Here is a 27,168-nt window from a genome sequence, read left to right on the forward strand (position 1 = left end):
CACCTTTCTCTTGCAGAGCCATGGAGTGGGCTCAGCCTTCCTGGTAGCAGCTGAGTGCCCAACCACCGTGCCACAAGGACCTGCTGATGGAGAAGACAGGCTCCAGGTCTTTGGTCTACTTCACAGCCTGGCGCTGTCCTGGGTGCTGGCTTGGTGGCCAGGAGCCCAAAGACAAGCCCCTCCTGTCTCTGAACCTGGGCCCAGAGTCAGCGTCTTGCTCACTCCATCCAGTCAGCCCCTGAGCGCCGCCCACCATGTGCCCCACCATGCGCCCCGCTGAGCAGGAAGGCTGGTTGGCGCCAAGGGCCGAGCTCAGCCTACTGCTGTCCAGTCAGACAGCTTTCAAATATGAAGCTGGAGGCAGTTCAGGGGTGGCCACAGGGGCACTGCTGTCACCACAACAAACTGGACACAACGTGTGTTGTTTCTACGCAGTGGTCATGCCTACATTTACAGGAGCATGGCGCCCATGCGCGGATCCAAGGGTGAAGGAGCTGGCTGGGTGGCGGTTCTGGGCACGTCTCAATGTCTTAGTCTCTGGAACATGCTTTAATGTTCGAGAGGTAACGGGACTTTTCACCAATCCTCACATAGGCCAAAATAAACGATGCCTGGACCCTCAATCCAATTCCCAATGCACCAGCTGCGAAGAGACACGGTCCTTGGCCCGCGGCATGCCCACAGCTCCGTCTTGGCCACCGTGAGAAGGAGCCACAATAACACAGCATCACTCACTGGTGGGAGTGACAGCATTACCTGGCTTGGGGCAGCCCGTAGCTGGTCCCGACTCCAACCCGCGGCAAGCTGTACACCACCTTTTTCACCGTGGCCTGATCCGGGAAGTTAAACATAACGGAGGCTGAGGGAGAGGAAGACACAGGGTTTAGAGAAGCACGCAGCGCACACTGGCCAGTTCAGAGACGATCCTCAAAACGTCCCATGCAGGCGGGGCCCTCAGGATGTCAGCTCCTGCGCACCTGCCCTCACCCACTGCCTCCCTCGACAGGGGTGGGTCCGGGACTTACTCCGGTTGGCCATGAACACCTCCAGGGCCGTGTTCTGCAGGAGGTAGCGCCGGGAAAACACCGCTCGGATCTCGCTGAACATCCACTTGCCGTGCAGACCCTCGGTGTAGGCCAGCACCTGAAACACAGCCATTGGTGGCCTCAGCACTGTGCACCAGCACCTCAGACCGGGCTGTTCCAGCACCAGCGCTCAGGGTGAAGAAGGTGGGGGCTGGGGGTGCGGCCGCACCGTCGAGCACCCTATGTACCTGCACCCTGCCCGCCTACCCATGTCTTCTGAGTGGCTCCGCAGGGCATGGCGCAGCAGCGGGTGGTCTGCCCCCGCAGGCCCATGATGGACACGGGGACTCCTTGTAACTGCTAGGTCTGGCGGGGCCCACTGAACTGGTTGCTGAGACCTCTGGGGAAATGCTGGCTCCTTCCAGGGTGCCCTCTGCCCTGTCCCCCCTTCAGGGCATTCAGTGACCATCGGCGGGCCCGCTGCTCAGGCGCCAACAATGAGCCAGGGGTCATCAAACGCTATCTACAAGAGGCCACATCACAACTAGTTCCAGGCATTTGTGGGCCAAGCAGCCGTTGTCCCAGGCGCTCCACCGTCATCAGTGAAGGGTGGTCACGGCAAGGTGTGAAAGCACAGAGGTGGCTGACTTCTGAGGAATCTGCTGGGGAACCGCAGGGCCAAGCTGTGGACGGGGTTCAGGCTGCCAGAGCGTGGTTGACCGAGCCAACACTGGTTCCCTTTACCCCGGGCCCTCTTGTTTATTAAGGGAAGACGCCACTTCACCCTGCTGTGGCCACTGAGAAGGAAACCGAAGCTTCTGGAGTGAGTGAGGGTGTGTGAGAGCAGACCCTGTTACCAGCCTCCTCACAGGTCTGCTCAGGAGACAATTTGCCTGGGTCAGGGTGACCCCTAGAGTGGCCGCCCAGCACACAATGACACAGAGAAGTCCTATCTTTCTCACTGTTGGTGACAGCTCTCACATCTGCTGCTGGGATGGAAATGAGGGGCTGAGGCGTCCCTCCCTGCACCCCTTAACCTGTAGAGACGAGGAGTGAGGGAGCCTCTTGGCTCAGCACACTGCCTGACTCCAGAGTGGACGACACTAGTGGGGGGCTACAAGAGCAGATGTTCACCCTCCACCACCAGGCTGGTAGGCTAGCACACACGTGTCCCTGACAGGGACGTGCATGGCACGTGTCAGTGGAACCACTCTTGGCTGTGAGCCCCTCTTGCCCCGGTAGGCCCTGAGCACAGATTCACTGAGTTCGAATCACCGACAAGGGGCTTAGAGCCGGCGCCAGAAACGCCCCCGCCCCATAATCTGAAACATCCCATCGCCTTTGTGGCCTGCAAGTCACCCCTGCGGCTTGGTTTTCAACAAAGCAATCTGACGGGGCCAGGATGTGCATGGCGAAGGCAGTGCTGACTCAGGGACCAAGGCTGGAGGGTCAGGGACTGGCCCAAGGACAAGCGTCCCGTGGGGGCAGTGGGGCTGGCAACGCATGAGCTGACCCACAGTGCATTCGATGGCTGGTGGCAGCTCAGAGACCAAAGCTCACCTCCAGGCCCGTTTCCTGGGAAGAACCACGAGGGCCCTGCGGTGGCTGCTGGTGGCAGGCGCTGAAAGCACCCCAGCAGTGGCTGACGGGTCAAGCGTGTACCTAACCAAGGAGCCTGCAGAACGGTGTGAGTGGGCGTGGGCTGAAGAGCCCTCAGTCAGCTGTTAACTGGAAGGTGGGCAGGGAGAGCCCACGGGCCGTGCCGAGGCTGCCTGTGTCCTCCGGGCTGCTAGGAGCGGGCGGGCAGGTGCAGCGTCACGTGACTTCATGCACTTGCCACCACTGCCCCAGCAGGCACGGGTCATCAGGGACGTTGCCCCTCTGGCAGGCGGGAGGGTCCCAGGCACTGGAGGGAAGCTGAGTTGAGGTGGAGAAAGCCAGGGCTTGCAGGTGAGCCGGCCGGGACCAAGGACCGTGGGGCTGCTGCACGGCAGAGGGCTCGAAGACCAGCAGGGTTGCAGCGGGTCTCCGTCTCCCCCATTCTGGACGCACATGGAGAGATCACAAGTGGAGAAAGGATGAACCTTGGAAACCCCCCCCCCCCCCATCAGCCCACGGCCTCAGGGCCAATCCTGCTCAAGGGGATGGTGCAGGGCAGGGCGTGAGCGCCGTCTGCCTCACGGAGCAGACTGCCCCTCTTCCCCCCCAGGGGCAGCTGGCGGCTTTGAACCCCATCCATCCTTTTCCCCACTCCTTGCTGGGCTGCGACACTGACGGAGCTTGATCAATTTCTGGTGACTAAACTCTTTTCAGACTTGATTTACACACATGCGCCGGGGGTCCTTTGTGCCCACTCCATCTTCCGACGCGTGTTCCCTCAACATGGAAAATGGTGTTGGCAAGGCCATGCTGGTCTGTCCCGGGCAAGCATGTCCCCAGCGAGCGAGAGTGTTGGGCTCCCTCACACAGCTCCGCTGCTCGCTCTCAAAGGGAACTGAGCACTCCCCGGCTGGGAGATCTGGACTTCCGGCTTCCGGCACTGCCCTGCGTTTCCAGCCTGAGCCTGGGCTTGCCTCCGCGTGGCTCCGTGTCGCTCCCGCCTCTGCTTGGTTACCTCTCCGCCTCCCGTCTTCAGACATCTCCTCTTCTCTTTCAGATCACGGGGACTGAGGCTGAAGGCCTGTCGTCGACCCAGCTGGGTAGCAGGGTCTCCTTCTGCAGATGCCATCAATTGCGTCTTTGGATGGCGCGTGGGCAAAGAGTTGACTAGACCACAGAAGCCACGAGAAGGAACAAATCAGTCTCCCAGAAAGGACTGCCCACACACTCCTCGGAATTGAAGGTGGGGGAACCATCTCACACACTCTGGGCACCCTCTCAGGACGGACCGGCCACGGGGAGAACGTCATGCTTGGTAGAGGGTCAGTGACACAAAGGAAGACTCCTGGGGAATGGGTGGGCATGGTGGCTCCAGCCATTCCTTCTGCTGCACCCAGGGAGGGACAGAGAGCCGGAACCAACTCAAGAACAACAGCAACAGGGACTGCCAGCACAGATTCATTCCTCTTCTGGAGCGGTTTTCCTACGAAGGTTCCAGGAGCCACCGGAGCCCATTAGACGGAGGCACTGCAGTAATTAGAGGTGCAGCCGGGCCGATCTGTCTTCACTGAGCGTCAGGATGGAGCAGGCTGCTCACCGGAGAGCTCATTATACCTTGCAAGCAAGCGCTGACACGTTACGAGCGTCTTCTCGTGAAATGCCCTGAACTCGCCCAAAACTGGGCTCAGTGTGTCACGAAGGGCCATTATGTAACTGTCACTTCCGGGCTCTTCTTCCCCAGGAGCTCCGCTAGGTGAGCCCCGGAGAAAGTTGCAAGCCGTCCGGAGACTGGCGGGTTCTTCCATGCATGCCCACTACAGGCCAACACTTTGAACACACCCGACCACCAAGACCCACTGACCACAAGGGTAGCAGTTCAAAGCCACCAGCTGCTCAGTGGGCGGCAGATGAGGCAGTCTGCTCCCTTCAGGACCGATGGCCCGGGACCAGGCCTGCTCTGTCCTGTGGGGAGTCGGGGTCAGAATCGACTCGATGCAGCAGTCTGCCATGGAAAGCACAGCAGCGTGTGTGTACACAGAGGGGCTTCCATGGGGGGTCATGGGGATGGAATGAAAAGAGGGGGGCACATCCCACTACCTTTTGGAAGCCCCTTCTGTAAAGCATCAGACCCCCGAGCAAAGCCACTGTTGTTGGGTTGATTCTAACTCAGGGCAACCCTGGGGGAGGGCAGCGGGCTGTGCGACCCTCAGTGTTCGGGGGAGCAGGCAGCCACACCTTTCTCCCACAGAAGAGCTCGTGTGTGGGCTTGAGCAGCTGGTCTTGCACTTGGCAGTCAACGTGACCCCAGTGGGCCACCAGGGTACACAGCGGAACTGCCCCTTAGCGTTCCCTGCAGTGTAAATCTTTGGGGGAGACAAAAACCTGACCGACCTCCCTGGGGTGGCTGGCGGGTTTGAACTGGCGGCTCCATGGTTAGCATTCAAAGCTTCCCACCAGCATTCCTGCAGGGACCGTGCATAGGATGCACTGGACAAGTGGCAGCGGTTGTTACTGGAGACGGAGGGAGCCCCTCCTCCGGAGAAGACTAACTGCCCCAGAGCCCTGTCTTTCGGGGGTCTCCATGAGCACCAGTCACCTGGGCGGCACAGGGTTTGGGACTGGGCTGTGGTGGTGTAGTGGGTTACGCACCAGCTGCTGACAGTGGGCTGGAACCCCACACCTGCTAGCCGCTGGCTGGTGACTGTTCTCCTAGGCCTCATGGGGTCACAATGAGTCCTAGGCGACTTGATGGCCACGGGCGGGTTAGTGAAAGGTACTTCGTAGCACAGGTGCGCAGAGGCACTGCGAATGTCTGGGGCCCTCGTTAATTACAGGAGCCCTGCAGGCCCACTGGTTCAGCCTGCTAAGGGAATGGCCCACTGAGAAAACCCGCCCGCTGCTTACTCCGAGGTAGAGAGATGTGGCGCCAGCCTTCCTTACAGATTACAGTCCAGCCGGAAACCAGCCATGGCATTTCTACTCTGCCTCAGCGTCTGTGCTGGTTGGGCTTCGTTTTCTGGATATTCATGAGAACCTGCCATTTTAGTTAGCCGCGGGTTCGGTGTGTGGCACAGCGTGACCCCTATTCACCATGCACCAGACCCTGTGCCAGGTGCCACTCCACACCATGTTCCTGATCCACAATCCTGCAGCCTTGGCCATAGCAGCCTGAGCCAGGCGACTGCTACTCTCTGTGGACAGCCAGATCTGTGTTAGTCTGCAGTGAGGGGAGGGACTGTCCGTCAGCACCCCTCTGTGCTGTCTGCTGCTGAGCTGACCAGCCAGACCACTTCTCCCCCTTGTCTGAGGGTGCATATCCAGCTCACACACACGGCACAGGAGGGTGGGCAGAGGCCACACAGACGCCACAAGGCAGCAGGAGCCAAGAACAAAGAGACAGTGTGTGTGCGTGGGGGGGGGGGTGCTACCCTGTCACCCTCTCCCAACTGTGCCCTCTTGGCTCCAACCACCCCAGACTGCGGTCCATTCTGGCACCTCTCTAGAATTTTCTGTAAGCGGGCCAGTGGACACCTGCCGCCCTCTCTGGAGTGACCCCTGTCCCCACGTGCCTGCCACACGTTCTCCTTCTGTTTGTTCCTTTTTGGCTGACCTCCCTGGCTAGCGAGGGAGGTGACGCTGCCCTTCAGAGTCTGCTGCAAACTAGACGTGTCGTGACTTTACTGATGCAGTCTCCTCACCAGGCAGGCCCTCTCTCAGAGAGGTGAGGGCGCTTTGCTTCTTCGGTGTCAATTGTAGAAAATGTGGGGGTCCCAAGAGAACTCCGAAGCGACAAAATTTTGGAGGGTATACATTGTAGAGGTTCTAGGTCACCCAGATTAAGAAAAGACACTAAATGAGAGTAGTAGGCATTTGGAAACTTCTGTGAGATGTCTACAGTACTCTGCTCTGTCTAGAGATATGCGTGCAGTGCTCAGAGATGCTACCTGCATTTGTAAATGTTCCTTCAGGTACTTGTCTTCCAAAGGTCAATCAGATGGTCAAATGTGGGCCTGTTTGATAATAAAGTAACTTTACTTCAGAAGAACAGGCTGTGTGCTATCAAATTAAGGGTTCATGGTTGTTAGAACTATACATCCAATTGCAAAATACACAGCTACACCTACAGAATGCTTCCTGGACTCACAACCTGGTTCCTATAATCAGAGGTTCTCTGTGCTTCACTATGTTTCCTCCAGGGTACCATAGATGGCACTCATATAAAATCATATGCATCGGTTAACATTAGACTTAATGGTGAAAAACTAGATGCTTCCCTCTAAAACTGGGAACAAGGCAAGAATGTCCCTATCACTTCTCCTATTCGAAACTGTGATAGTCACCTAATCCAGTGTCAATTTGAGGATTAAGAGTGAAGGGGTGGAGTCTAGCATGTCAATCCAGAGATAGCCAATGTGTGGGCATGGCCTTCTCCTGAGAATTCTACCCGGATGGCCTGTCCCGAAGGATTATGGGAATTGCTGAGTTTTCCCACTTGGAGGTGGGAGACTCTCTGCTCACACCCAGCTGACAAGACACATGGACCCATCCTGGTTGCTGGAGAAGCCATGCAGAGACCCCTGCCAACGCTGAGATGTTTCCAATGCCACTGGTTCCAAAGACTTTCAACCCAGTGGCCTGTGATCTTCTACATTCAACATCATTGCATGTGTTTCGTGAGTCTGAAGAGAACTGTATAGATTGGTATTGGACATTGGTATGGGCTAATATCGGACTTATGGACTTGATCTGGACTGGGATGTTTTCTCAATGCTCGATTGCTCTTGTATATTAAGCTCCTTTTTATACACATATGCGTGTTTATGAATTTGGTTCTCTTGTCTACCCAGACTAACACAGAAACTACATTGGAAGTCCTAATGTAATCAGACACAAAAAAGGAAATTGGAGATGCATGGATTGGAGAAGGGAAAAAAACTGTCTTTGTTTCATGACTGTTGATGTGGAAAATCCCAAAGCATCAATAAAACAAAACAAAACTCCTGGAACTAATGAAAGAGTCTCACGGGCATAGGATGTAAGGTTAAAACACAAGAATCTATCTCTTTCCAGTATGCCCACAATGAATGATTGGAATTTGGAACATAAAATAGACTAGTATTTACATTGGCATAAAGAGTTAATGAAGCACTTGGGGGAAATATGTACAGAATTGGCGAGGGAAACTACAAAATTCTGAGGCAAGAAATGGAAGAAGATCTAATTAAATGGAGCAGTGCCTCGTGTTCATGGATAGGAAAACTCGCCACTTCCCAACTGGACCACTCAACATCTCAACCATCTGCAAAGGGATTCCACTGCTTTTGTGGAGATGGGGAAACCCCACAATGGCCGGAATGTCCCTGGAGACGCTCAGCGCTGAAGGACTGGTACTGCTGTACAGCGACAGTGGTCACGGAGGGAGGCTGGGGCTCAGACCCCTCGGACCCCCATGGATCTGCTTCCATCAGGATGACAAGCACCCTTCAAGCCGAGAACGGAACTCGCCCCGAATCTCTACACGGGAGCCGCAGGGATGATGTGGGAGGAGTGCTGTCACACTGTGTGGAGTGTCATTGGTCATCAAGAAGAAAGTGCACGTGGCATTGAATGGAAAACCAATTTATGCTGTAAACTTTCAACCAAGTCACAGTTGTGTTTTGCATGTTTCTGATGAAGATTGTGCCCAAGTCACATCATCCCTGTCTCTGAGGGACACACTGCCATCCTGTTTCCAAGGCAGATCTGTTTGTCCTTCTGGCACTCCATTATACTTACTTTCAATATTCTTTGCAATAGATGGCGAATTAAAACTATACCAAGAGGAGACTTCCTGCAAGATGGCACCAGGTGAGCAGCTTGCATGGAGAGCTCCTTGCCCAGCAGCAAATTCCTCAGTTGGGAGACCGAGTGGGGGGTCAGGACATGGAGAGAGGGGCCAGACCTCAACCTGGTGCGCCAAGCTTGAGGGCAACATCCCGGCATGAAGCGGTGAACTAACTAACAGAGAGGTCTGCAGGGCCGGCCTGACCCCAGCTAGGTCGACTCCTCCCCAGAAGAACGCACTGCAGAGGACAGCACTGAAGATACCGCCGAAAGAGAGCGACAGGTCTGCCCAGAGCACACAGGAGCAGACTGAGAGGGAGAGGGAGAGAGAGCACAAAGGAACAACATCCTGGCCCACCAAGCTTTGAGGACAACATTCCCACTCAGAGCAGCCAACACACAGAGAGGACTGTAGGGCTGGCCTCACCATGAGACACGATGTCCCCTGACTGACCCACATACTGTGGGGGCAGCACCTGAGACACAGTGCAGGAATTGAGCCCAGTCTGACCCCCCCCCCACACACACACACCAGGGCATAATACCAAGGGAGCACAACAGAGCAGCAAGGAGAGAAAAGCAACAACGTCCCGGAGGAATTCTGAAAATAGGCTCCAGACTCAGGGGCAGGGCTGCACCAGACTCGTCCATAGAGAGACCTGGAACTATCAGGCTACTTTGCTCATGTCTGTCGCTACATAAGATAGGGCGGATAAACAGTCCTGAGGAGAAAACAACAGGGCCAACAGTTCTGCGGGGACAGGGGAGAGGGGGGTAGGGAGTGGGTAGCCAACAAACCCAGGGACAAGGGAACAACAAGAGATCTAAAATCGATCGGGAGTTGGGCGAAGAATGCCTGGTGGGGGCTGATCAAGCACAATGTAGCTGAGAGGTAGTAGAGAGCCTAATGAAGGTCGACTGTGATAGTGGGAAAGGAGGAAAGTAAAAAGAAATAGAGGAAATAACAAGGAGGCAAAAGACAATTATAGAGGTATAAACATAGGCATGTACATATGTAAATATATTGATATATAATGATAGGGATTTAGGTCTACGTACATATATACTTATATGCTAAGTATTACGGTAGCAGATGGACATTGACCTTCTATTCAAGTTTTCTTTCAAGAAAGAAACACTTTGTTCTAATAACCCAGCAGTCTATGATGCTCACCTTCCCAACATGATCGCGGAAGACAAAAGGGGTGCAAAAAGCAAATATGATGAAGAAAGTTGATGGGGCCCGGCTATTACAAGATAAAGTGTCTAGGTCTTAAAGGCTTGGACTTAAATAAGTGGCTATCTAGCAGGGAAGCAACGAAGCCCACATGGAAGAAGCACACCAACACGTGTAGTCACAAGGTGTCAATGGGATCAGGTATCAGAAGACCCAAAACAAATAACCACTTTGATGCGAATGAGGGGGGTTGGAATGCAGACCCATAGACCATCTGTAGACAATTGGACATCCTCTCACAGAAGGGTCACAAGGAAGGGATGAACCAACCAGGGTGCAGTATAGCACCAATGAAACATACAACATTCCTCTAGTACTTTAATGCTTCTCCCCCACCCCCCACTCTCATGACCCCAGTTCTATCTTACAAATCTGGCTAGCCCAGAGCATGGACACCGCTACAGATAAGAGCTCAGAATCTAGGACAGATCAACCCCTCAGGCCCAATCATGAGAGTAGCGATACCGTGAAGGTAGGGGAAGGTGGGGAGAGAAGCGGAACTGATCACAATGATCAACGTACAACTGCCCCTCACCCCACCCCCAGGGGACAAACAAGAGGAATGTGGGTGAAGGGAGACTGCAGGCGGCATAAAATATGAAAAGAAAAATAATTTATAAATTATCAAGGGTTCACAAGGGTGAGAGGGTGCGGGAGGGAGGGGAACAAGAGGAGCTGATACTAAAGGCTCAAGTAGAAAGAAAATGTTTTGGAAATGATGATGGCAACATATGTACAAAGGTGCTTGATACAATGGACTTATGGATTGTTACAAGAGCTGTAAGAGCCCCCAATAAAATGATTTATTAAAATTTTAAAAAGAAAACTATACCAAGATACCATATCTTCCTCTCACATTAAAAAAAAAAAAGTCCAAGCATTTGCTAACACCTTGAACTAGCTTTGTGGGAAATAGGCACTCCCTGTGTTTCCAGCCAAGAGCCCTGGTCGTAATGCGCTGTGTTGTGACCTAAAGGGCAGTCGACAGCAGTGGTTCCCAACCCCTTTGGGGGTGTAGTGACCCTTCCACAGGATTTCCCAATTCATAACAGTAGCAAAATTACAGTTAGGAAGTTGCAACAAAAATAATTTTATGGCCAGGGTGGTTTACTACAGCATGAGGAACAGTTTTAAAGGGTTGAGAATCCCTGGTCTACAGTGAAGCCACCAGCCTTTGTTTCTGTGCTGCTTGTGGTTCTTAGGGGCATGCACCCAGCGTAACGCAGATGGAGGGCAATAGGGCGTACCTAGCAAGTGACAGAGGCGACTCTGACCACCATCCCCCTTCTAGCAATTTACTGTCCCCTGAAAGCCAGGCCAGCCAGGGCGCTCCTCACAGCACGCTGGTAAAAGCAGATAAAAGGAAAGAAATGTTCACTGGGGGTGTGTGTGGGGGGGGGGACACGTAAATGAAGTGCGGCTGCCCTTGGAGCTCACATCATAGGGTGTTTCTTTTTCAGAAAAAGGCACTAGAATTACAAACACGAGATGACCGCATAAATGATGCGAGGGGTTTCTGGAGCCTCGCTCGGGTCCGGGGTTCAGAACACTGAGGTTGCTCCCCCAGGCCTGGCCCTCCCAGGGCTCTGTCTGTCCACGGAGTGTGGAGAGAGGGGGCGAAGGAGGCTTCAGCGGTCCCGTGGACAATCTGCTTCTAGTACAGGAAGTGTCAAGGAGGAGGCAGTGCTTCATCCCCATTATTAAAAAAAAGAAAGTGCCTATCTTCTCAATATTGAATCACAGCATTGTTTTCTTTTGAGTGGTTTATCCCGAAGTAGGTCAAGGTTAACAGAAATGATCAGTTTTCCACTCAACAATCCACACACATTTGGTCATTCAGTCCTGCCAACATTCCAAGCAGAGCGACCCAATGGGACAGCTCTGCTGGCTCGGAACCCAGTCCCCACCAGCAACAGCGACAAGGCTGGGGCTTCCTCCCAAGCCTGACTTCCCTCCTGAACCCCACTTTATTTCCTTCTGCACTGACTTTAATGTAACAAATACTGATTTAAACTTAGAATGCTTTTCATGTGCATCGGGAGGTGTGCAGCGCAGATCGGCAGCACTCACGCAAGGGTTCACGCACACTGGTTTCACCACCTCCTTCACTGCCCCCTTCCCTGGCCCTCAGAAGGGTAGCCTTGGTCAATGTGCCCTTTGGACCTCCAACGGTGGACTGTTCTAACAGGGGCTGAGCTCAGATCCGGACCGGAGGCGTGAGAAGGGCCAGCGCCGAGGGGTCCCATCAGGCTCCGTCTGACGGGAGGCCTGGGCTCTTTGGGATTCTGCGTTCCCTTCCATTTTCCTCCCACTCTATGCAGGTCCTTCAATGTGCTTTGCAGGGTTGTTAGTGGTAGTGGGCACCGCCTAGTTCTTCTGGGCTCAGGGTTGTGGACACTGATGCTTCCATTTGTCTACTGGGCTAATAATTTCCACGTGTCTCCTGATGTCCATCGCTCTCCTTTTCTCTGGCGATGTGCCCGTATGGGTCATAAACGCAGCCAATGCAAACCCGCGGTGCTACTGATTCATAACGCCCCTATAGGGCAGAGTAGAAGGTTGGCAACATTGCAAGGTTGGAGGTTCAAATCCACCAATTGCTATCCCTTGGAAAGATGAGGCTGTCTGCTTCCCTAAAGATGTACAGTCTTCCCTAAAGATGTACACCTCTACGTGGTGGCAGTAAGTTGGAATTGACCTGATGGCAGTGGGATTGGCTTTCTGTGTGTTTGACCACCTACAACAATGCTCTGTAACTCCACGGGCATGATAGGGAGTGCTCAAATGTGTCATTTGCACAATGAATGGCCCACCTACTGCATGGTGGGTGCTATTTCGGAAAGGTGGCAGGCCCTCCCATCTACCTGGGGAAGTTAACAGATGGGATGAGAACAGTCTTACCCTCCGGCTGAAGGTACAAGGTGCCTGGAGGTCAGCTCTCCCACACGGGTCCACCCTGGGAGACCGAGGAAAAGACATCTTTCCACATTTTGAAATGAGCAAACCAACCAGATCGACCTTCCTTCTACTCATAAATGCCCTAAATGTCCTGTGTGCAGCCCTTGGTGCTGGGCAGGGAGGAAGCAGGGCCTGCTTGGACTCTGGTTCTGTGCCAGTGGGCCTGAGGACCACTGGGTGGGGGGGCTGAGCTGTGACAGTCAGCAGGTGACTGTGTGGCCTGGCTGACTGGCTCTATTTTCCCTCCCAGCCTCCCGACGCACATCAAAGTCTCTGGAGCTTAATTAAAATTGGATTATATTGAAATGCCCCATCTCTGGGCGCAGCGTATGCGCTTCCCCCACTGCTCCACTTGACAGTTGCCCATCCCAATGGAAGCAGTTGTCATAGAGACGAGGCCAGCCTCCTGACAGAGAGCAGGGAGGGGAAGCTGGGAAGGCAGCGCCTGCTCTTCTGTCCCCACCTGCATGCCCAGCGGCCATGGTGCCCACACTTCCACCGTGCGCTGGTCTCTGTGCATGTGCCTCACACCCTGGGCCCTCCTGACATTGGTGCAGTGGGCAGTGCCCCAGGTGCCCTGTGGGTTAGAAGAGGGTGACAACCAAAGGTCGGTGGTTCAAAGCCCCACCATGCACTCCATGGAGATAGAAGAGGCTGCCTGCTTTCCTGAGGAGTCACCATCAGAAACCCTATGGGGGTCTCGCGGGGTCCAGCCCACCCGATGGCAGGGCCGAGTGTGTGTCCCCTGAACAGTGGCTTCAGCATCAGGCTGTGAAGCACAGGGCTGGCGGTCAGAGCCCACCGAGAGAAAGGCCAGCCAGTTGGCAGCCTCAGGAGCCCCGTGGGGACGCTGTCTTCTGTCCTTGGGCATTGGAGAGCTGGCGCTCCGGATGCCTGTGGGCCGAGCCAGGCTGGATTGGCTTCACTGACTGACAACCAAGGTCTGGGCTCTGACCCTCCACGAGTGTGGCAGCAGCACTGTGAGGCCGGCCGGCCCTGTGGGGCTAGCTGCTCGGGCCGACAGGAGTGGGCACTGAATGCCGACCACTGGCTGGCGTCTGTGTTCTCCATTGAAACGGGGCCACATCACGGATGGTTCTGGTATTTTCTATCCCACAGCCCAACTCCAGGGTGGCTCTGAAGGGGGGGGGGGGGGCGTTAGCTTCCCTCCTTTCTGGGGCCTTGGGTATCCATGACCCCTGCCCCCTCAGGAGGACCCCGGCTCACGCTCTGAGCTGGCAACAAGCAGGCGACCGGGGCTATGGCCAAGGGGCAAGGAGGCCAACGGAAACACACCGGGAAGCCCATGGGTGGCAGGGTCAGAATTTGTCGTAACAGGGCCTGGCTTGCCTGCAGCCTGCAGCCTGGGGCACACGCATCTGTCTGTCTGCTCCTGCGGGCCAGCTGTGGGAGCGAGTCCTAATGAACCCGTCCTGTCAAACGTGTCAGCAGATGACAAGCACTGGGGACCCCCGCGTCACGCAGACAGGCGGGCGGGCGGCCAGCTGGGGGCTCAGCTCCAGTCTCCTCACACCGCTAGGCACGGGGGCCAAGGAAGAGGGGCTGCCCGTGCGTGCCCAACACCGTGTTGTGTTCCAGCCAGGGACCAAGCTCCAGGCCGGCACTGCGGGCCCCTTGGTGGCCATGTGGCCAAGTGCAGGGCCACCCTCAGGTCACAGGGACACCGGCTGTGTCTCTGTCCCAGAGAAAGCTCCCCAGACCTCATCCCCATCGTCAAAGCGAGTTTTTGCTGGACAAAGCTGGTCGGTATCTGCCCGCCCTGCGGGCATTCAGAGCAAAGGCACATGGAGCCTGCACTCGGGAGAGCACTCCTCGCCACAGGCCAGCGAGGCACGGACGGCGAATGAAGGGCACAGTTCCCCGTGGCCTCCGCCCAGCCGTGCGGAGTCAGAGACGCCCCTGCGGGTTCCGGGCGGTGTCTGCACACCGGAGGAGAAAGCCCCGGCTCCCAGACTGCCAACCATGCAGATCGCAGTGCATGGTGCCACAAGAGTAAGTGACTAGATAATTAAAGTGCAGCTGTCCTGCCACGGCTTCTTGTGCCCCGCGTGCCTGGACAGGAACTCACCCGGGCACCACACCAGCCCCACCAGAAGCAGCTCTGCCAAGGTGGAAGCCACCCAGGGAGAAGCAACCACCCAAGAGCAACCAGACGACAGCGCTGGGGTGGACAGAGGAGGGTGGGAGCAGGACTCACGTGCGCATGTGTGCGTGCGTGCATGTTGCTAGTCCATTGAGGGGAAGACAATCGCGATGGTCTGCCCTGCCAACCTTCACCCGGCTCACAGTGAAGTTGTGTCCGTGTGTGCACGGCTGTGTGCGTGTGAACGCGTACATGCACAGGGAGAACTCAGAGTTTGCAACTGCAAGCGGTCCACGCCCTCTCACAGAGCTGGCCCCGTGCTCCCGAGCCGACTGTACAATGACAGTGACAGGAGACTCCCGTTACCCTCCCTTCCAGGTCATTAGTCCCGGGGTTCAGCACACGCAGCCGCTGTGGATACACCCGAACCTGCGCTCTGGCGTCTGCACCCAGCATGGCTGAGACCCAGCTGGCATCTATCTCTTGGCTTGGCCACTTTACGGTAAACTGAGTCACCAGGGTGTTGGGGGCCCTAGCAGGCATCTTTGTGCTGTGCCTACTGCAGTGTGCCCTCCGGGTGTGTCCCAGAGAGTGGACCACTGCTTGGCCCTGCGCCCTCCCCGTCACGCTTGATTCCCACTGTGCCAGCCTTCTCACTGAAGACATCCTCTTGGACAAGCCCATCCGAGGACACACCCAGAGTTCCGGCGGGCCCGTGCAGCATGTTTGCTCTGCGGTGGCTGTGGTCCCAGGGGTGCTCCCAGCCAGTCCCACGACTCAAAGGCATCGTTCTCCTCTGATGCTCTGTGCTCACACACGTACGAGGTGACTGGGAACAGACGCACCGCAGCAAGCACCCCGTGAGGCACAAAGGGAACCCGACACCCCTTGTCGGTGGCTGGCCCAGGTGGACCACTCACAGTGGGCTTGCTCCCCCGCCTCCCCCACCGCAGCAGCCCGTGGGGCTGGGCATCGCTCCCTCAGAGCACAGCGTAGGCAGCGTGACTTTGCAGGGAAGGAGCGCATGCCGGCCGCCCGCCCGGGCTCCCGGGACTGGGGCCTCCAGTCCCTGAAGGGGCACGGGGCCAGGGCTTGGGCTTTCCGTCCGTCCGTCCGTCCAGAGATGATGGGGGTGGAGTGGACATGCGCTCAGTTTTCATATTTTTTTTCTTCAAGACACGTCTTTCTGGCACACAATGGCTTTATCTGTGCGCCTGCGTCTGACTTTGTCATTCGCTGTTAGCTGCCAGGCCTCGTTGCCACGTTACTTAATTCATTTCCATCGTCGAGGAGCAAGGAGAGAGGGGACCCACTGACCCCAATTTTCACTTAAAGAAACAAATTTCTTCTTTGCAAACTAACGCAATTTTTCTCCTGTCAACCTTGCTTTAAAAGATTAACCTTCTTCCCATTACAGTAAATATCCCTATTTGTCATCGACACTGGCTCTGGCTGTAGCTTTAATCAAGTTATGAAATTCCTTCCGGTCTTGGTTTTGCCATGGCCTCCTCCGGAATCTCCACTCCAAACAAGCCTCGTCTTCTGTGGAGCGTCGTTGTTGCTGGGCACGTGCACTCAGGAGGGACGCCGCCTGCGTCTCTCTGGCTTCAATCAGAGGAGCCTTAGCGGTGCTGTGGCCAAGTGCTCACTGCTCTGGACCGAGAAGCCAGGCTCGGGCCGGTCGCCAGGGCGGTGGTAACCATCAGCCTCAGGAAAGAAATGCTCCGGGCAGCTGGACACTGGCCCACGAGGGCAGTGGGTCTGGTTGCCTTTCACCCTGGTCTCTTTCTCTGGTTGGCGTCAGCTGACCTCTAGGAGAAGGGGTAGCCAGGGCACAAGGCCTGGCTGTCGGCATCCTGGCCATGAGGAGGCAAGTGCGCCCGGTGCTGCTCCTGCTGCACCGACCGGGGGTCGTGGCAAAGCAGTCGAGCCCTCGGTGACTGCGGTTGATCTGCCTGCAGCTTTCTGGGGAGAGAGCCCTCCCTGCTGTTCCCCTGAAGACACGGCCTAAGGGGCCACGTGACGGGCGGCTCACTGCCACATGGGGCCTCGAGGAGGCAGAGATACAGCCTGATGCCTGTCCCTGTGTCTGCATCCCAGCCCAGGGGCCCCTCGCAGGGGTCACATGTTGGGGCTACTAACTGCGTGGTCAGCAGTTCGAAACCACCAGCCACTGCTCCCGAGAAAGCAGAGGTTTGTTCCCACATGTGTCTCCGCCATCAGTGGTCGAGTGCAGACGTGTCCTCTTGTGCCTCCCTCCTCCGAGGCCTGACCTTTCCTCCTGCTGGAGGACACAGGGGCCCTCGTGGTGCACAGGGCTAAGCGGTCAGTTGGCAACTGAAAGCTCAGCAGTTGGATCGCCCCAGCGGCTCTGTGGAAGAAGGCCTGGCCATCTGCTCCCAGGAGGAGGGCTCCGAGAGCACCCTAGGGAGGTGCTCTGCTGGCAGTGGGCCCCATGCTGTGAAAGAAAAGGCCGCCAAGGAGAGTTGTGATGAGGCCACGGGCCGACAGCACCCTGGACCAGCAGCTGTGGCACAGAGAATGGGTGGGCTGAGCACTGGGAAAGGAGTCTGCAGAGGCTGATTTATTCCTGTTCCATTCTGCTCCTGAGCCTTATCTCCCAGGGATCTGCTCAGCACAGACTGAGACGAAGGGTCAGCTGTGACAAGGCCCCAGGAAGGTCGTGTGCCATGTGGGGCTGACTGCAGGCCCTATGACTAGATGGTGCAGTTGCTAAGTGCCAGCAGGGGAGTTCTGGGGCATCAATAAGCCAGGTGCAGCAGCACAAACAGCCCAGTCTTGGGCCCTGCACACCACGGCTTGGGTCAGGAATGCCTTTATCCTTAAAGGGACATCTTTGGGGTAGACTAGTTCAGAGAGGTCTGCTTCAGCCAGCATGCCCCTGCCAGCCGTCCTTTGGTTCCTTGACTGCTGCTTCCGTGGGCCTTGTCCACTGAACTCCTGACACTGCCTCTCCTGCCTTTATCACGGTGCTGCCTGTCGACGGCCCAGGTGTGAGAATATATTGTGTTATATATGCATGCTAAGGCTGCCGTCTCTGATCCGCCTCAGTACCTGCTTCAGGAAGGAGTGAGTCTCCGGGGTTGGGGCTCAAAGCCTGATGGGCACGGGCTCGCTGCTGTGGCTGAGGCAGTACAGATACACCAGGCTGTGGTGCTCAGCTGGACAACAACCATACCTGGCGCTCCAGCCATGCTGCCACCTGAGCCCAAATCCCTTCCTGGATGCCTGGCCTTCCCGGGGACCTGGTGGGCTAAATGCCGGGCTGCTGAAGGCATGGTTGGCAGTTCAAACCCACCAGGCTCCAAGGGAGAAAGTTGGAAATGCACAGACTTGGAGACTGCACTTAGGGCACCCCAGGGGCTGGGGTGGGTATTGGCCGAGACAAGATGACGCAGGCATCTATTCTTAGGTTCACCTTCAGCTCTGTCTCCGCCCAGCACCTTTGAAGCCTGTCTTCGGTCTTTAGCATGGCCACTAGCTCAGCATGCTGAGTATGCAGAGGTATCTATTTTAAGTTTCTGCAACATTCATGGTGAACTCCAGATCTGCAGTGAGCTCCTATCCCAAAGGGTTTATCAGATTCCAGCAAAGCACCTGGTCGGTAGCCCAGCCCAGAAGGACAGAAGTCGCTGTGTCCACCTGCATTGGACTGGGCACGGTGTTCTACGTGCTTTCGGGTAACTGGCAGGATGCAGTGTGATGAGAAACAGGTGACCAGGGACGTCACATCACAGATCCTTCAGTACTGACCATGTGACATCACGAGGCCATTAGGGGCTCTGGGTCAGGGACAACAGCACAAGTCACTACCCGATCCACAGCCACCTGACGACCACGGTGACGTTGAGACCGCTGAAGCAGTCACTGCACCATCCCACTCACCCAGGGCCGTCCTCTTGCCCACTGACTCTCTTCTGTGCGGGGCGGATACCCTCTGCACCGACTGTCCCCTCCAACAATATTTCTGACGGGCTTGAGCAATACCTTGAAAGCTCGCGTGCCCCCCTTTGCCATTTAATAAGCGGCAGACTTTAATCCTAGACACGTAGTGTCACCGACCAAGCCAGCTGGAGGCCTGGTGGGGAAGTGAGTAACCACAGGTCGCCTGGTTCGAGCCCACCAGCTGCTCCAAGGGAGGAAGAAGAGGTGGTCGGCCAGCTCCTGGGGAACCCTCTCGGCAGCTCTGCGCTGTCCTGTGGGGTCACTAGGAGCTGGAACCAACTTGGGTTCTTCTTTCCACTTAAGAACTCTGGCACACAGAGCAGGGGCACAGCACAGCCTCCTGGATCCCTGAACGCCAGTCTCCCAGCCTGGAAGACCCACGTGGGTAGAAGCAAGCTGGCACACAAACGGCCCTTCGCCCCTCGGGATGCGGGAGTTGGAGGTAAGGACTTGGGAGAGCAGCCACCCATTGGAACACCAGCTGAGCCACAAAAGACAAACCAGAGCCAGCACCCAGCAGAGCGAGCGTGGGATTTCGGGAGGTCTGGGGGGGAGGGGGCAAGGTGAGCACAAAAGTGCCCATGAGCAACGGGCATGTCCCTTGCCTGGTTCCTCTGGACGCCCTACCTTTGCTGCGGCTCCCCCTCCAGCGAGGCGGGATGACAGCCCTCATCCATTATCCTTTTATCCCTGTTATTCTCCTGAAATTGCTTAATAATATGTTACAGATTCGTCTTCAGTCACATAATTCTTCCTGTCATTTGCAGTATATCATCCTGCAAACATACAGCCCACTAGCGCTGGCCGCACTTTGAAGATTATTGTCGGTGACATCTTCAGGGGGCGTTTGGAACCGGGCGCGGCGCGGCAGGGAATTACGCAGACTTATCTGTCATTGCCATAAAGCACAACAAGCGCGGCCGGGGCACCGAGGACGGGATGCTGAGGTAACGCCGGCGGACGAGGGACGGCCGGTAGATGTATGCTAATGGGGTTCTTGTAGCCCACAAGCGCCTTACCCCCACATGGAGGCAGGCAAACACAGGAGCGGGCTCCCACATCCTGAGGACTTGCATCCTTGTGCAAACAGCTTGCACGCGCCCGGCCCTCCCCGGAGGGTGTGCAAGGCATGCCGGGCGCTTTTTGTCCATGTTGTTTGTCACTGAGCAGCAGGAGCAAGCACCACACTGCATGTCTGGATTCGCGTGGTGCAGAGGGCAGTTCTGCAGCCGAGAATGCTCTGGGTGGTAGGGCTGCCGTGGCCGTCCCTCCAGGGGCACGAATGCACATTCCCTGGCTGAGGGTGGCCTTCCAGGGGGACCTGAGTCTGATGCACATGACAAGCTGGCCTGGCGTGTGGTAATTTGACTAATTATACCGGATTAGAGCATATTAATGCAAGCTGTTTCTCGGAGGTAATGACCTGCTGACTGGCTGTGCTGGGCCCGCCAGGACCGGCGGCTCCCAGACAAAGCCCTGTTTTGTAAGCCCGGTCAGTCCACATCAGCAGACGGCACATCGAGCCGCTGAGCGGGCAAAATTCGAGTGGCAGCTTGCCCCCCTGCGCACCAGGGGCTGCCCGCTTCCCCCCCCCCCCCCGAGCCCTGCTGCTCCAAGCACGGCCGGGCTCCTATTTGGGAGGACTCTGTGTGAGAAGCCCAAGCTGGGGAAGCGGAGGATGTGATTTCTGGAGGGCAGGGGCGGTTTGGAGGTTTGCCTGAGAACCAGATACCCCAGTGCCCAACGGGCTCTCAAACAGACGGGGACACTAGAAGGAGAGGATCGCAGGCTTTTCCCAGCCGCTGCATGACTAGGAAGCCCCCACAGAGCCTGCGCTTCGACCCTCCTCTGTGACAAGACCATGTGACAACAGCCAGGGAGCCAGGCAGGGTTCTGGCAGAAACAGCCTTCCACCTCAGACTTCACTCGAAAAGTACTGCTAAACTGAAAGCGATGTTATGTTTTGAGAGAGAGAGAGAGGGAGAAGATGGCTATTTCCGATGACATCAATACAGAAACCTAGACCGCTTCAGACAAGACACGTCTCCATTTGTTTAAAGCCCCCCTCAAATTCCAATGAGAGCTAGCCCATGGCCAGGGACCGCCTGTCCTGCGCCCGCCCCTGGAGGGAGGGATGTGCAGGACTCTGCAGGGGGAGGGGGGGACGACGGACATGCAGAGATGAGGTCCGAAAAGTGAATGAAGCGAGGAATCAGTTAAGTCAGTTGGATACCCCCCCACCCCCCACCCGGCTCCCGGTGTCAGCCTGGACTGCAGGCAGCCTGGTCTTCCTGCTCCCTCAGCACCTGTCCTCCAGGGTTGCTGTCCACGGGATGGCAGTTTTTTGGGAGGTTTGGGAAGACCAAAGAGGCAGACCCACTCTCGTCTGTCTCCGCCTGTCCCCCCTGAGTTTGTGGCAGGGAGCGGCCTGCAGCAGGGAGCTGGGGCCTCCTCTGCAGGACAGACCCTTGCAGGGCCTCTGCTCCAGCCGGCAGGAGAGCAGAAGCGGAGGGGCGAGCCTCTCTGCAGGGAGTGGAGAGGAAGCACAGGGTCGGAGTGCAAGGCAAGGCGGTGACAGGTGTCTGCAGAGACCGGAGGGGACCAGAGCCAGGGGGCGGCCTGGAAGCTCATCTGTTGAGAGGCAGGAGGAGAAGCAGATGGCCCCGAGCAGGCATAGGGCTCTGCTTCGTAATCCCAGGCCAGGCGTGCCACGTCCTCCCCCAGTTCTGGAAGGTGACTCGGGAGAGGTCTGCGCTGGGCAGCAGCCTGCAACCAGAGCGGAGGCCCCATGATGGCTGGAGCACCCTGTGTCTGCGCAGACTGGCCTCCCCAGCCTCGGGGCACCCTCTCTCAGGCCAGATTTTAATGGATGCCGGGCAGCTGTGTGTTCCACATTGTCCTGCCTGCCATTCCTGCAGTGTGACTAATGTGGGCTAGAAATTAAAAGCTAAACCATATGCTGTCGCTGACAGTGCAGGACAGGCTGAGTGTGAGAAGCTCCTCTGGAAATTGGTGTCTTTGTTTGCTTTGGTGCGTGTGTTCTCTCTTAACACAGGCCTCGATAGACGGCCCTTCCGTTTCGGCTGGGGCGCATTCTGGGGACCGTCTGCACCGATGGGTCCAGTCTTCCCATGCTCATCCCAGGACGTGGAACCACACACTTCCATGTCAAAAGCAGTCGGACGACAGGCTGGCAGAAATGTGAAAAACAGCTACCTTGGACATTAAAATGATTTTCAACAAAGTGCTCCCAGAAATCCGATTTCCTAAAAGGTGATGTTGGGATGGGCGGGAAGCCACTCTAGACTCTCACCTCCCCTGCGTCAGTACTTCCGGCCATCCATCGTTGTCGGCCGAATGAGCGGCGAGTCTCAGCCTTCCCGGGCTGGGAGGGCTGGCCGGAGCCTCCGCAGCTGCTGCCTGGTGAGGGTGAGAAGCTAGCGAACCAGGGATAAGGACCGGGGCATCAGAAAGACCCTGGAAATGGAGTCCGGCGAGGATGGGGTCCTCCCACCGCTCTTCTGTTTCGTCTGGTTAGTTTTCAAAAACGTTCTGTTGTGAATCACTGGACTTTGGACCCACTCGTCTGAGTCTAGATGAGCTGGTTTGTTCTGTTCTTTCTCTCTGTCGAAAGTGTTTCCTGCCGGCACCTTCTGCAGGAGGCCCTGGGGGCACAACGGTCCATCCAGTGCGGGTTCAAGCCGACCACGTAGGTGGGTGTTGCAGACAGGAGGGGAGAGAAAGCTGTTGCGGATCACTAATCAGTTATCTGCACATCTCTCGGCGGTGAACATTCACAGGAGACACAGTCCACCAGTGTGTTCCTCGCTCCAAACGGCCGGGACAGTGCTATGGCTAATCACCAGCCGGTGGTTCAAGCCTCACAGCTGCTTCGCGGCAGGCAGAGGAGGCGGTCTGCTCCCGTAAAGGCTGGCGGTCAGGGAAACCTTGCATGGGCCTCCACGAGTGGAGTGCCCGTGATGTCAGTAGGTTATGTGGTTAAAAGGCGGCCACCTCAGACAGGAATGGCATACGTGTCCACGGCCGTGTGAACGGGGCTCCTCGACGGGCTGTCTGGAAGCTGCCCCGGCCACGGGCCCAACCCCACTGCCAGGCACGCTGCAGCCTCGGGAAGGGCCACTTTGTCTTGCCAGGCGGTTCCCCTTGTTAGTTGGCTGCTCTTGTCTGGAGCAGCTGCTGCTCAGTGGGTGCTGGCTGGGTAAACAAAGACCCCTCTGAGAGGGTTCTGGGGACCCTGCTCTGGGCATGTCGGGGCGGCCGGATTCAGTGGTCGGCCACAGCCACGGCCGAAGGTGCATTTCCTGCGGGTTCAGCCTGCGCTGAGCATCTCTGGCTGTCTTTTTATTTGGGCGTCTCCCACCTCCTGTGACTTAGTGTGAACATCAATTCTGAAATCACAGTGGGACGGAGACGTGAAAATGAGAAGCCGAGTTCCCTGGGGAGCAGCGACAGCGGTGGAGGAGAGGCCCAGCCTCCACTGCACACACTCAGCCAACGCCTGTCTCTGACTTCTGCCTCCTCCACCGGACTGTCACAGGCCAGCACTCCATGGGGCAGCTGCGCTCGGCCCGACAGGGAGGATGAGTCAGAATGGCCTCGGTGGCAGCAGGCTGGTGCTTGGGGTTTTTGTAGCTTTGGGGGGAGCACCCGTTTTCTCAGCTGACAGAGCTATGAGGTCTCCACGGCACCTGGCAGACCTCAGTAATGCCTCCTCCATGACACTGTCTGGCTACCACGCTGCCGTTTCTCCCCAAGGAGCTCAGGCAGCAGCCTGCGGGGATGCACAGCCCCAGCATGGACGTCCCCCGGTGACTCCCAGGCAGCCACACTCCCATGAACAAGCGCTTCAGGAACCAGGACGGCATCACCTGTGACAGGGTGGGTGATGCCGCCACGTCCACACTAACTCCTCATCAGCCACTCTGGACTAATCAAAACGACAACCAAAACCCATTTCTTTGACGGGAAACAGAGGTATTTCCCTGGTCTTGTTTATGCAGGAATAATACATTCCTGTTCACATGTCTCTGTGCCCTGCCCAGCCCAGGCACCCGGCAAGGCCGATGAGAACTGCCCGCGGGGCAGACGGCCTCGCTTCCCCCCCGCCCCCACCCTACACACACAGGAGCAGCAGCTGGCTTGAACCGCCCGGCCTGCTGGCTAGCAGCTCAGTGCTCACCCTGCTGTCGGGCCACACGGAATGGAAGAGTCCAGCCACTGGGGTCGTCCATAGGAGGCTCACCCCCCCGCTCCCGCCCCTTCCCCCTTGCAACCTGGATCCCCTGACACACACCATCCAGAGTGGTCTCAGGTCACTATGATTCTGGGGTCAGACCATGTTGAGACACTGGTTTCTCAAAGTTTAGAGTTATTTAACTCCCAACTGAAGATCAGTTCAAGGTAAACGTTCTTTTTATATACAAATTTAATAACTTGCTAATAATGTAAAATCAGTTCATTAATTTAATATTATTAAAGCACCGGTCATTTTAAGATGTCTTCCCAGGTACAGACATAACAAGCCTAAAACTCACGTATGTCTTTGGAGATGGTGTGCTTCGTCATGATGACCTTTTGGACGTGCTAAGAGAATCCCCCAAAGATTCTGAGGGAAATGGCAGGTATGCATCTTAACCTCTGCCTTCAGACCCGGGGTCTGGCTATTGCTTCTACGATGCATCCACAAAGTAAAAATAAACTTTCAGGCTTACATGTATTTCTGATGCAAAAACCCCACAAAAAGAAAAATTCACACTGACCTCCCCGCCCCCGAGTGGATTCCAACCCTCTGTCGGGCGGGGTTCCAGACGGAGCAGACAGCCTCCTCTCTCTCTCGAGGAGTGGTGGGTTTGAACTGCTGACCTTGCAGTCAGTAGCCCAACACTTACAAGACAGTGCCACCAGGGGTCCTTGCCCTCCTGGCAGAGCACGGTGAAGACGTCTGTGTCTGCTCACTCGAGACATGGGAAACGGAGCTGGAGCACAAGTGGGTGTGGCTGGTGCAGCTACACAATGAAAAGACAGCCCTGCGATCCACATGTGACCTTCTCCCTGGGAGAGGGACGGCAGAGAAGGGGGGGAAGGGAGACTCCGGATAGAGCAAGATATGACAAAATAACGATGTATAAATTACCAAGGGCACATGAGGGAGGGGGGAGCAGGGAGGGAGGGGAAAAAAAAGAGGACCTGATGCAAGGGGCTTAAGTGGAGAGCGAATGCTTTGAGAATGATTGGGGTGGGGAATGTGCGGATGTGCTTTATACAACTGATGTATGTATATGTATGGGTTGTGGTAAGAGTTGTATGAGTCCCTAATAAAATGTAAAAAAAGAAAAGGGAAAAACAAAAGAAAATGATTGGGGCAAAGAATGCACAGATGTGCTTTATACAATTGATGTATGTATGTGTATGGACTGTGATAAGAGCTGTATGAGCCCCTAATAAAATGTTTTAAAAAAAAAGAAAGAAAAGACAGCCCTGCGATCGCCAGCTCAGAATTCTTATTTCCACTACTCATTCCCAAATACCAGATGCTGAGACACACTCCCTGGTACACCAAAACTTAAAGGTACGGAGCTAGCCTTAGCGCCATAGGAGGGTCAACTCCCTACCCGGGGGAAAGAAGCTCCCTTTGGCTACACTTAAAAACCCTGGCCATCCCTCAGGAAATGAAATCCTCTCAGTGGATGCACAGGGTGCAGCAGTAAGCGTGGTGCCATTTAGGTGGGTCTCTCAATAGGCACGGTGATAATGGCAGGCTCGCTTTATGAAAGCAAACTTTAAAAATGTCATCCTGAATTCTGATCTCTGCCAGCTGTATTTTAACAATCCCACACAGCTATTTCGCAGCAGCAGCTTCAGACACCCAAACAAGAAAGCCCAACTACATGCTGGCACAGAGTGGAGCCTGAGCACAGAGCAGAGGGCGCAGCAGGGTCTCCCAGACTCTCGAAGGGTCGACTGCTTCCACTCTCTCCACGGTGCACCCGGTGGATCTGAACCGGCTCTCCCCAGCTGAGTGCTCCACGGCCACTTCCCCCTGATGTCACCCTGCAGCAATGGCTGAGGCTCACAGCACAGGGAGCGCGGCGAGGGGTGCACGTGCTCCGCTGGTGGCAACGGTGGCCATCGCCTGCCCCTCAGCACTTCTGGAAGACCTAGATTCTCCTACAAAGAAGAATATCACACACGTGTGGCGGACTTCTTGGGGGAGGGTTCCTGGGGGGCTTTGCTCGGGGTGGCACGTGCTCCCCCACTTGCTGCGGGTCAGAGAGCGGCTGGGTCACAAGTCACACCACGCTTACGGAGGGAAGGCTGAACTCGCCAAGGGCTTGTCTGGCCAGCTGGGATCCGTCGCCAATGCTCAAGGAAACGGCAGTCAAGATCGCAAGGTGAGCTGCATTGGGTGAATCTGTTGCACAAGCCCTCTTTAGAGGGCGGAGAAGCAAAGCTGTCACTTGGTCCAGGACTAAGGCATGGTATTTTCTATTTCTTCAGATGCATGTGAAAGTTAGACACTGGCTAGAGAATGCTGGAGAGTCGCCAATGTGCTGGCGAGAAGTATCGGCAGTCTCTTGGACAGCCAAAAGGACAAAGAAGCCGGTCTTGGAAGTACGTCCAGAGTGCTCCTTAGAGGAAAAGATGGAGAAGTCGTCCTACACCCTTGGGACGTGCAGTCAGGAGAGACCACTTCCTGGGGAGGCACACGAGTGTGAACCCAAAGCTCCAGTCCCAGAAGAGGGACTGGGTAGTGGGTGAGAGGGAGGCAGGGTCAGGGGCAGGTACAACTGCACGGAAAGGGATGGATGGACATGGTGGCCATGAAAAGGGCTCACGTGGAGAAACAAGGTAAGACCAGCCCAGGACTGGGCCCCGTGTCACCTGCTGTGCGCGGGTCCTCACTGTGGGTCAGGGCAACAACGACAACGGCGTGGGCTCTGGAAGTGCTGTCCTGAGAGGTGCGCACAGTTAGTCTGCGTGGTTTTCCGTGCGGAAGTTTCCTAGGACACAGTGTTAGCCACTGAAGCCGGGGGGGGGGGGGCCGAGGGGAGGCTGGGGTGAAAATGGGGTACTCACGGGACCGCCGCGGGTTGGACCAGGCAGGTTGTACTGGAGTTAGCTGACAAGATTTGGGGGGGGGGGAACGTTCCACAGTTCATGGTCCAAGAGACCCCTCCTGACATGAACACTCACCGAGCAGCGCCTACTCAGGGGCCAAATGCCCACCCGTCAATGGACACCCAATGTGTTGCCGGCTAGGGGCCACCAGGTCGCTCCCAGGCGCAGCCACCTCATGGTGACAGAAGGGAACGCTGCCCAGTCCCCCAGCATTCTCACAGTCCACCTTCCCCAATCGCACGAGGAGCCCAAAGCCGCACTCCTGTCCTTTTAGCCACACTGCCTACTTCTCATCCTTTCTGGCCTTCCCTGGGGAC

At 56.2% G+C, this 27,168-nt stretch overlaps 1 protein-coding gene across 5 annotated transcripts in view; it reads right to left on the reverse strand.

Annotated features, from left to right (window-relative positions):
• The window catches only part of NBEA (neurobeachin), a 514,531-nt gene that overhangs the window by 87,857 nt on the left and 399,506 nt on the right, over positions 1 to 27,168 (reverse strand). For all 5 annotated transcript variants that reach the window (XM_075562753.1, XM_075562752.1, XM_075562751.1 and 2 more), the window contains 2 exons: positions 1,026 to 1,143; positions 757 to 859 (listed from right to left, as the gene is read on the reverse strand). In XM_075562753.1, coding sequence (XP_075418868.1) covers positions 757 to 859; positions 1,026 to 1,143 — 221 coding nt within the window. The remainder of the gene's footprint in view (positions 1 to 756; positions 860 to 1,025; positions 1,144 to 27,168) is intronic.

The sequence above is a fragment of the Tenrec ecaudatus genome, chromosome 11 (assembly GCF_050624435.1).
Source record: "Tenrec ecaudatus isolate mTenEca1 chromosome 11, mTenEca1.hap1, whole genome shotgun sequence".
Classification (NCBI taxonomy): Eukaryota; Metazoa; Chordata; class Mammalia; order Afrosoricida; family Tenrecidae; genus Tenrec; species Tenrec ecaudatus.